Source organism: Mus caroli, unplaced genomic scaffold (assembly GCF_978045245.1).
Source record: "Mus caroli unplaced genomic scaffold, Mus_caroli_1 scaffold_13, whole genome shotgun sequence".
Lineage (NCBI taxonomy): Eukaryota > Metazoa > Chordata > Mammalia > Rodentia > Muridae > Mus > Mus caroli.
The window spans coordinates 38,075,134-38,086,054 of record NW_028227268.1 but is presented as its reverse complement, the minus strand read 5'-3'; the positions used below and the strand labels follow the sequence as shown (position 1 = coordinate 38,086,054).

The 10,921-nt window shown below is 47.1% G+C and overlaps 1 protein-coding gene across 2 annotated transcripts in view; it reads right to left on the bottom strand.

Moving 5' to 3' along the window:
• Positions 1-5,487: 5,487 nt before the first annotated feature.
• Positions 5,488-10,921, bottom strand: part of Aatf (apoptosis antagonizing transcription factor) — an 88,693-nt gene continuing 83,259 nt past the window's right edge. The window contains exon 13 of one of the 2 annotated variants that reach the window (XM_021178129.3): positions 5,488-5,636. In XM_021178129.3, coding sequence (XP_021033788.1) covers positions 5,573-5,636 — 64 coding nt within the window. In that variant the 3' untranslated portion in view covers positions 5,488-5,572. The other variant, XM_021178130.3, reaches the window with a different exon arrangement.

Below are 10,921 nucleotides of genomic sequence, written 5' to 3'. Positions count from 1 at the left end.
CCTCAACTTTGTAACTCTCCTGCCTCTGTAACCACTGCTTTGCTCTCAGCTTCTGTGAGATCACCAGTCTTAGACTCTGCCTCAGTCAGACCACACAGTGCTGACTTAGTGCTCTCCAGCTGCAGTGTCACAAGACAGGGCTTGGCCTTTTCACAGGTGAATACTATTCCACTGTGTGTACGTGCCACACTTTACTATCAGTAAATGAGCATTTCGGTTGAGTTCTTCTTTTTCTTTAATATCTATCTCTCTGCTCACTCTCTCTGCGCTGTCTCTCCCTCCCTCCTATCCTCTTTCCCTCCCTCTCTGCTCGCTCTTTGTCTTCTCTCTCTCTTCTCTCTCTCTCTACCTCCCTCCCTCTCTCTCTCCAGGATAAACTTGTGGCAATTCTCCTGCCTCAGCCTCCCCAGGGCTGAGATTATTGGCACCTTGTCTCTCTTAGCAATTACGAATAGCTTATGAATAGTCTTACAGTAGCGTGGAAGGGCAGATGCCCCATCACCCGAGTCTGTCACCACTGGAGAAACCTTACAGAAGCTGCATGCTCTTCTCATGATGGCCAAACTCGCTTCCGTTCCCCACATGGGAGCCTTCCACATGCTCGCCGGCACGTACCTTTCTTCCTTTATATTCTTCTACCCGGGGCAGGTGGAATCTCACTGTGGCCTTTTATTTTGTGGGTTTTATTATTTTAATCTTTGTAACAACAGTGAACCCACAGTCCCCCCTGACACAGCGTGCTCATGGCAGTGAGTGTCGCGGTCAGAGGACACCGACCTCTTTGGTTGAAACAGAACCTCTGTTATCTTCTGTGGAGGCCAGGCTAGAAGTGTCTGAACCTTCTCCTGTCTCATCTTGGGTTCCTGTAGGAGTTCAGGGCTCACAGCTCCAGCTGCTGAGCATCTCCCAACTTTTTTTTTTTTTCTTTTTTTGGTTTTTGGAGACAGGGTTTCTCTGTGTAGCCCTGGCTGTCCTGGAACTCACTCTGTAGACCAGGCTGGCCTAAAACTCAGAAATCCGCCTGCCTCTGCCTCCCGAGTGCTGGGATCAAAGGCGTGTGGCCACCACGCCTGGCTACCCAAGAACTCTCAGTATAGCAGGCTACCTTCCAATTTGTAGTGCTCTCCCGCCTTTATGCTGGGATTAGGCCTTTGCTACCATCTCTGGTTATGTGGTTGTTTGTTTGTTTGTTTGTTTGTTTGTTTGTTTGTTTGAAACAAGAATCTTTCTATGTAGTTTAGGGTGGCCACAAACACTCGGGAATCCTCCTGCCTCTGCCTCCCAAGTGCTGGGGTAACAGGAATGCATCACTGCAGTTTTCAATGTGGAGTGTACTTCCTTGATTAATGTTGAACCTTTTTCATATGTGCCTTCTTTTGAAAAATACACTGAGATATAAACAGTCCACACAGAATAAAAGCATATACTGCCTTTTTCCCTTGGAAGTGGGAATCGAACTCAGGGCCTTGTAAGCACTAACCCTGCGATTGAGCTATGTTCCAGCCACATTGATTACTTATTATTTTTAATTATTTTATTTGCGTGTGCATGCATGAATATGCCCACAAAGACAAGGTGGCATCATATCCCCTGAAGTTACAGAAAATTGTGAGCTGCTCGTGGTGGGTGCTGGGAACCAAACTGGCCCCTTGTGTACACACACGTCAGGTATTAAGAGGTGGGAAGAGGGCATCAGATTCTCTGGAACTAGGGTTACAGTTGTGAGCCTCGTTGTGGGTGCAGTATAGAGACACATGCAGACATGTGGGATTAAAGGCGTGCGTCACCACTGCCTGACTGGTTTTACCGTTTTTTTATTGCTAGAGACTGAGTCTCATGCATGCACCCCAATCCCAAGTATTTGGTTTTTATTGTCTTTAAAAGTACAAATAAAGGGCTGGAGAGATGGCTCAGGGGTTAACAGCACTGACTGCTCTTCTAAAGGTTCTGAGTTCAAACCCCAGCAAGCACATAGTGGCTCACAACCATCTGTAATGAGATCTGATGCCCTCTTCTGGTGCGCCTGAAGACAGCTACAGTATACTTAGATATAATAATAAATAAATCACCAGGTGTGGTGGCGCACGCCTTTGATCCCAGCACTCAGGAGGCAGAGGCAGGTGGATTTCTGAGTTCGAGGCCAGTCTGGTCTACAAAGTGAGTTCCAGGACAGCCAGGGCTACACAGAGAAACCCTGTCTCGAAAAACCAAAACCAAAAAAACAAAACAACAACAACAAAAAAACTTTAGGCCGGAGCGAGCAACATTCATTCCCAGCAACCACATGATGGTTCACAACCATCAGCACAGCTACAGTGTACTCATATACATAAATAAATAAATCTTTTTTTTAAAAGTACAAATAAAAAAATTTTTTTTAAAGACAAGTCTTTCTGTGTAGCCTTGGCTGTCTAGGAACTTGATCTGTAGACCAGGCTGGCCTTGAACTCAGAGATCAGCCTGGCTCTGCCTCCCAAGTGCTGAGATTAAAGGCACACACCACCATAGCTCAGCTGCAAATGAAAAAAATTTAAACAATTCAGAAAAAAGGAAAATCAAGTATTGGACATGTTCCCACTGAGCAGCTCAGTGGTGGATAAGTGTCCGGCATGCTTACGTCCTGGATCTGCATGCCAGCACACTAAGTCTTCCACCCGAACATCATTCCCACGGAGGGTCATGGCTATTGGAGAAGAGTATGCCTACCCATGGGAAGGACAGAGAGGCTCTTCACTGTATTTAATAACAATATTAACTATAATAACATATAGTCACCATCACTGAATCTGTTTAGACCAGATTAGTCTTACACTTGCAATTCCTCTGCCTCAGGCCTGTGCCACACTATGGGGCTGGAGCTGTTACTTTTAGGTAATGGAATGACAGATGTCTTTTTTTTTTTTTTTAATCTAAAAATAAGGCAAGAAAAGCTGGCCCTACTTCTTTCTCTGTCAACGACATCATGTTCTTCTGAGCTGTCTGTGATGCCATCCTGTGCTGCCATCTCTGCACCTTGTACCTGTCTCTAGTGAGCAGTTACTGCCTCACCATCCTGCTGGAGATCGAAGGACAAGGGCTTGAGTGTGATGTGTAGGCAAACCCCACACAAAAAGGCCACTCCAGTCACCATGGCAGAGGGCTCAGGATAGGAACGCTCGATAACTTCTCAACTCATTTCAAAGTCAGCATCAGCTACCAAATGTAAAGTATTAGTTTTATTAAAATGCAAATCTATCAACTAATCCATCTTTCTAGAAGCAGCAGAATTGCAGGATCCATGTCAATTAAAATAGTTTCCAATTTATTCCTGGCTGGAGGGAGGGTGGTCTTCTGCATTTTAAAATTAGTGAGAATTCTCTTCCCCTCCTTTTTTCATCTCTCCTGTCTGTAACTCATTTTAGTTGAACTTGCTGGGCTCCATATATTTTGAGTCACCTGTTCAAGCCTTCCCCTCAGGCGACCCGTCTTTCTGGCTTCCATCGGCCTCCCAATGCTCCCTGCTCTCACCACACTGTTCTTTGAGGATCAGCTCTGACCCTGGGATGGGACTGTCTGGGATGTTTCCTATTTTCGGGAGAGCATTTGGGAAGAGGACCCATTGGTTTCTGCTGACTCATCCTTTGAATGACTAGGGACAGGGTTAATTGAAACATTTCCATGACAGTCAAGCCTAAGAGGTAGCTTGGGATCTATGTGCAGAGGCACAATGAGAAAGAGATGGGGAGCTCTGCTCTCCTGTAGCCCCATTCAACTGGAAAATTCATGCCCGAAACAGACACCGGATTCCTGGACAAGAAATGTTGCTACTGAGTTTTAACAAAACACTATCAAAATCTGACTTTTAAAATGTCTGGTTTTGAGTTAATGCTGCACCCAGCTGTCTGCAGCCATTATCTCTGCTCTCACTCTACTGCTCTTTCTGAAAAACTGGATCAAAGGAGCGAGTGTGCTGGTCTGAGATGCCTACACCTCGTGTGTAGGATAATCTGATGCATATTGACCACAGCAAGCCAATAAATCCCCCTTATGGGGATTTAATTTCCAGCTTTTGACCTTTGGATGAAAAACAAGCATACCACCTCCTCCTGCTGGGTCACACCAGCTAAGCAGGGCCTGGGGAATCTTTAAGACAATGCCTTCTAAAAAGCCCTGGCTGTCCTGGAATTCACTTTGTAGATGGAAGTCAAAGGTCCACCTGTCTCTGTTGGGAGAAATCAGGGTTACCCCCGGCCCACCTGTGGACGTTGTCTTGCTGAGCGAGTCCTCATCTACCCAAAGCAGTATAGGTGCTTCTTTCATGGGTTTAACAGTTAGCATTTTGCTCTCTGTGCTAGAGATGGAACTGGGGGCCTCTGCATGCTGGGCAAGTACTCTATCAATGAGCTACACCCTCTGCCCCAAACCTGTTCTTTTTCATTGAGAATCTTAACTGTATATTCATGGTCTAAAGGGCAACACTCTAGATGTGCACAGCATCAAGTGGCTGAATGGAGCCTTTTAACAGATCCAGTACCACGCTGCTCATTTTTTTTTTTTTTTTTTAATGGTGAGACTTCTGGAATTTATTTCCTTCATTACTCTGGTCTGCAAAGCTCACTCCTCCAGCCTAGACAACTCTCTATACCCCAAGGCCATCCCCTCCCAGGGGCTGGTAGCCACGCAAGAGATTCTTTTCTTTCTGTTCCTGGCTTCTTTCAGCACGCAGTCCTCTGGGTTTATCCGTGCTGTCACCAAGGACAGCGTCTCTTCTTGGCTTGAGGATGGACAGAATTCCTCGGTGCACACAGACCACATTCTTCCATCCACCCATTTTTAGAACAAACATCCATTCTGAAAACAGATTTCTCAAAGTAAGACATACAATTGGCCAAGAAGTTCACTAGAGAACAGGGGACATTACTGATACAGAGAAGCACAAATTAAAACCACACTGAGGCACTGCCTGGTGTAATGGCTCTTACCAAATTTAAGTCACGACAAATGTTGACAAAGCAGCAAGGTGAGCCCTTCAACTCTATCTGGGGAACAAAAGTTAGAGTGACCATTAGAGGACAGCACGGTGGCCCCGCCAAACCCCCAAAAAGCTGGAGAACAGAACATGTGCTCAGAGCCTGTTAGGTCCTGGGGGCATGCGCGCGCGCACACACACACAGTCACAGCCACACACACAGAGACACAGCCACACACACACAGACAGACAGACACACACACACACACACACACACACACACACACACGTGGGCCGGCGGGTGGGCAGGCCTGCCACAGCTGTCCATCAGCAGGTGAAGGTCAGCTGACCCCACAGTTAACTCACAACAGTCCAGATGTGGAAACAACCTGAGTGTGCATGCAGGGGAGAATGGACAAGAAATAACGGTTTACAGCATATGAAGAGACTATAACTAGAAAAACTAAGTCTTTTCAGCAATTTAACCCTAAACCAGCCCCTCCAGCTCAAGAACTCACAGTGAAGACAGTGACAACAGATTAAAAAAAAAAAAAGGTTTATTGTAGTTTTGATCATTTTATTGGTGGGTCCTGTGCTGAGGTCGGGCCTGAGAGGATGCTACTGTCACTTCCCACGGTCTGCATCAGGATGGTTGAGCTGGCCGAAAAGAGATCGAAACAACTCCGTCCTAGGACATAAAGCAAACTGATTAACATGCTGCTTAACTTTTCAAGGTTAAAAAGGAACCAAGAAGCTGGGAAATACCTTCATCTGTTTCTTCAATTGAAAACACAGCCATGTAATTAAGAACCACATCTCGGAGCACTTCTTCACAAATACAAGGGAAAGAAGAAACCCAGAAGCAGCCAATCACAGAGTGAAATATGTAAATAGTGCAGTGTGGCTGGATACCCTGTCTCCAGGGAATGAGTTTTCTATAAGTTTGCCCTTTACAGACAGGCTCTTCAAGTAAGAAAACAAGATTGAATATTTTAATAGGATATATGAGACTGGCAAGCAACGAGAGGATTCAATCAGACATGGGATGTAGGGGATATAATTTAGTTTTCATACATTTCTGGGACTTGGCAGTACTTGAAAAACAATGGAAATGACCCAGCAACAAGATCCCAATTACGATCATGTGTGCGGAGCTTCAGAGCAGAGTGAGGGCTCTTCCCCTCCCCCACACCCTTTGCTGTAATCTCAGTCTAAGAAATAATTTAATTGGCTAATTTATTTTTAAAGTTGGATTTTAAAAATTAACATTATTGGGCTGAGGAGACGGTTCACTGGGTAAAATGCTTGCTACACAGCCCTGAGCTCAGATATGCAGTGCCGTGTGCCGTGTGACAAGCTAAGTGTGCCCATGCACTCGGTGACCTCAGTGTAGGGCAACAGTGGAAACAGGGTCAAGGGGCTTGCTGGATAGGCAGGCTAGCCAGAAAACCATGCACTCTAGGTTCAGCAAGAGAAGGTGCCTGGCATCCTCCTGAGACCTCATAGGAGCCTGGATACATAAGTGTGCATAAGTATATGATTCATAGACCACAGCAATGAAGTAAAACGAGTTGTGTGGGGGTGGGGCGGGGGTGGGGGTGGAACTTTCCTTAGGAACTGTCCACTTTGTGTCCTGAGACAGGGCTTCTCTCTGGCTGCGGCTGGCTGGCCAATGTGCTCTCGGGATCCTCCTGGCTCCACCTCTCAGTGCTGGTTGTGAGTGTGTACCCTTACCTGGGTTTAAATGCGGGTGCAGAGGTCAAACACAGCCCTTTTTGTACAACAGAGCTTTATCAGCTGGGTCACACACACCCCCATACTGTATTTTTAAGGTCTCACTATTTTTTTTTTTTTTTTTTTTTTTGGTTTTTTCGAGACAGGGTTTCTCTGTATAGCCCTGGCTGTCCTGGAACTCACTTTGTAGACCAGGCTGGCCTCGAACTCAGAAATCCACCTGCCTCTGCCTCCCGAGTGCTGGGATTAAAGGCGTACGCCACCACGCCCGGCAGGTCTCACTATTTTTGACATTGGCTTCATATGCTGGATCCTGCTGCCTCTGCTCTTCAAGTGCTGAATTTACAGGTATGCACCACTATGCCCAGCTCTATAGCTGAATGTGGACATTAAAAACACAATGATGGAGACTGGAGAGATGGTTTGGGGGTTAAGAGCACCTGCTGCTCTTCAAAACAAAACAAAACCAAAAACCCAGGGTTTGTTTTCCTGCACCCTTGTCAGGCAGCTCACAACCCTGTGAGTCTAGCTCCAGAGATCTAACACCGTCCTCAGGCATAAACTCACATGCCATAAGTAAAAATAAAATGTCTCTTTTTAGAAATACAGCAAATAATCACTACAGCTTACACTGCTGTTACATCTGTGCGACACATTTAGCTCAGCCTAAGAAATGGCAAAGGGTGCAAGTTGGATGGGGAGCCACCTTGTCTGGAGGAAGAGGTGGCTCACAGTTCAGACAGGCCAGACCCACAAGATGAGAATCCCTGAGATCCAGGAGACACACTTGAGGCAAGGGCCCACATCTGCTCTGTCTACATCCCAAAGGAACACCACAGACTGACATCTTCAGATCTAGCCCTTAGCCTGTTAAGAAATGGGTTTCTGAAGGTGTTCTTGCTGTCTGAGGACTCCCAGCAGCCACCCTGATGCAACAGAAGCCATCTTTGCAACTGCTGGAGATCTGTCTGGCTCTGATAGGGTTGTATTTGGCTTTAACCCTCGGTGGCCTCCCAGCCTCTGCCATGACTGTGGGCGGCTCAGCTTTTCAGCACTCACCCCTGCTGTAGCTGTGGAGTGAGACACTAACATGGGAACCCCAGCTCTCAGGATATGTCAAAGCAATGGCAGGCAAGCAGGGGAAACCCAGAATGCTGTCCTGTGGAGGCCAATGAACAGGCAGAGAAACTATGGTCAGAAAACAGCAGAGGGTCTCTAGCTTTATTACAGGCATTTTATAGTCACAACAATTTGCTGGAAGCCTCACCCTAAACTGCCAGCCCTGACCCACACACATTCCCATGGTTCTCTAGCTCCAAGCATCTGCCCAGCCCTACAGAGCTGAAGGCCTCACCCCAGATGCAAATGAACACCACAGGCCGCCCCTCTGGATCCCCAGCAGCCCAGCCCAGCTTCACTCCTCACACTGTAGCCAGATTCCCAACACAGCCTCCTTAGCCATCTCAACTAACAAAATTAAACAAGGAGAGAGCTGCTATGACAAAAAAGGACAGCATGACTTCAAGGTGATGCTGGCTGAGGAGAGATGCAGGGCACAGCATTGCTTTAATCTTCCTAGCCTCGCCCTGCTGGCCTGCACAAAGCCATCACTGCCCCCAAGCAAATGGTTCCACTCTGCTCCACAATGGCAGCACAGTGCATGAGCCAAAGGCAGCAGTTACTGTCCTCTGAGGGTTTCCACGTCAGGAGCAGAGTGAATGCTGAACCTGTATTTTAAAAGAACATCATTTCACACTCGGTGTGCAAAACTGACAAACATACGCAGCTGCTTGTAGCAAAGTAACCTGGGAAATTGAGTCACCTCTGTTCTTAAAATATACTAGAGAGGGCGACAGGTTGAGTGAAGAAAGGATTATTCCAATGTAAACATCTGCAAGCAAGTCCAGCCCTCTGCTCTGTTTGTCCATCTGCTGGGACTGCCTTACAGGGAAGACAGGGTGCCTCCCCTCCCCTTCCCATGCCTTCCACTCCAGACACCCAGTAGAACCCCTCCCCGAGGGTCCTCCTTGCCTAGAGCAGCACCGCCCCTAAAACCCCCTCAGGGCTCCAGTCACACTGGAGCTTGGACACAGTGAATGACTGCTGCGCAGAACCAGAGCCCAGCTTGCAGGAGACCAACATTTTAAGCTGCCATGTGATATATTCTGGGGCAGCATTTTTATTTATTTGTTTTATTATTGTGTGTTCATGCCTGGTCACATGTGGAGGTCGGAGGACAACTTGTGGGAGTTGCAAGGAGAAGACACCAGAAGTGAGGCAGCAGAGGCGGCCACCCTGACCCTCCAGTCCTCCAGTGCACATGGAGCATTGCAGTGCTGTCCCTGTAAGGCTCTGCACAGTGAACTTGGTGAGCCATTGCTTCAAATACAGACTCCTGCTCCTGATCACATCACGAGAAGATGAGGACCTAAGGAACTGCCTCCCTGCCTCATCTCCATACCCTTGCTCTCAATGGCCAGTGGCAATGTCCACTGGTAGGAACGCTGAAATGACACAGCACGGGCCACAGAGTAATTACCAGGCCTTGGACCCAGGGTGGGAGGGTCGATGGCAGGAACTTTTCCTTGGATTAAAATTTAACTCACCCTGTATTACAACGTACAAAAGCAAGTAATGAGGACGAACATTTTTATTTCTTTTAAACTGTCATTTAGGCTGCAGAGGGGATAATTACCTATCTCTAGCGTAGTAAGGTTTTATAACCCTTAGTGAGGCATTTTCTAATTTAATATTTTTACTATATTATCATAAACCTTGTTACTGGGAAAAAACACTCATGCAGTAGCAGCCATTTTCCATAGAGATGGAGTGTATGTGCACATGTGCATGTGTGAACAAGGGTGTGTCTTCCTGCGTGTGTTCTAAAGGGAGGCATGCAAGCAGCACTGGTGAATGAGGACTTCCACGGCCTTGAGTATATGGTGTGCACTCCTCACAGGACTGCAGCACACATCATTGTCTTTCATGCTATTTGGGCAAATAGTAGAACGCAGCTTATTAAACCTGCAAATGGCCTGTGTGGGGCTTTCAATTTGCTAGGTCAGTAGTTTGTGGCATCTGGATCTGAATTCTCCTATCTGCTTCCTGGAAGACCATGCTCGTCCTACTCTGGCCTCGAAACCCCAAGCTCCAAGGCACCCCAAGCTCCAAGGCACCCTAACCCCCTATATGCTGTACCTGGCTGATCTTGTGGGCAGCACAAAGAAAGCAGCTGACCCACAGATCCCCAGAAAAACCTGTCCACCATCTAAAACACATCAAGGTCTCTCTATAAGTGAGAACCTCATGTCCTCCAAATACATTCTTCAACAAAGCAGTCTGAGTAAGGGCACAATGTGCACCAGGCACAGTGGCACATACCTATGCTATGATCTAAGCACTCGGGAGGCTGGGGTAAGTGGGACCCAAGTTCCAGGCCAGCCTGGGCAATAAAGCAAGAGGAAAGAAGGAAGGAAGGAAAGAAGGAAAGAAGAGAAAGACCGTTGCAAACCTACATACATAACTGCCTCTGATTAATGTGAAAGTTGCTCCTTTGTCGCTTCTCCAGGGTCGGACAACCCTAACACCCACGGCATACCTGGAAAGTACTCTGACCACCTTTCATTCCCCTCTGCTCTCTCCCTCCTCTGCACACTGCACACCCTACACTACACACTACCATGTGGCAGCCTGTGCCCCTCTACATGCATTTAAGAAGCAGGGACAGTGATAGCGCACACAGGCTAACAACTTTAACTCCCCCAGTGTCATGATGAGCAAAGTCCAGATCGTTTAAAACCTTGCAAGAAGGCACCAAGCAGACAAGGTGGGGACTGCTTGTGTAGACAAGAGCATTGGTTGCTTGTGTAGACAAGTGCACTGTGCCAATGGTACCCTGACCAAACTCAGCATCACTAACAACGCCTTTCATTATTGTGTTCTGAAAACAATTTACTTAGTATTTTTGGATGCTTATAAACACATACAGACATGAATAATCCTTGGACTCAAATACAGCACGCAGTATGATAAATTAATAAGTGTTTGAATGCCAGCCTGAACTTTACTAGCTACTGTTGAGGATTACAGAGACACAGCAGGAGGCTGGAGAGACAGCTGGCTGTTAGGAGTGCATACGGCTCTCACAGACAATCCAACCTTACTTTCCAGCACGCACTTTGGGTGGCTCACAACTGCCTACAAACTCAGCTTCAGCGAATCTTACACTCTCTTCTGGCC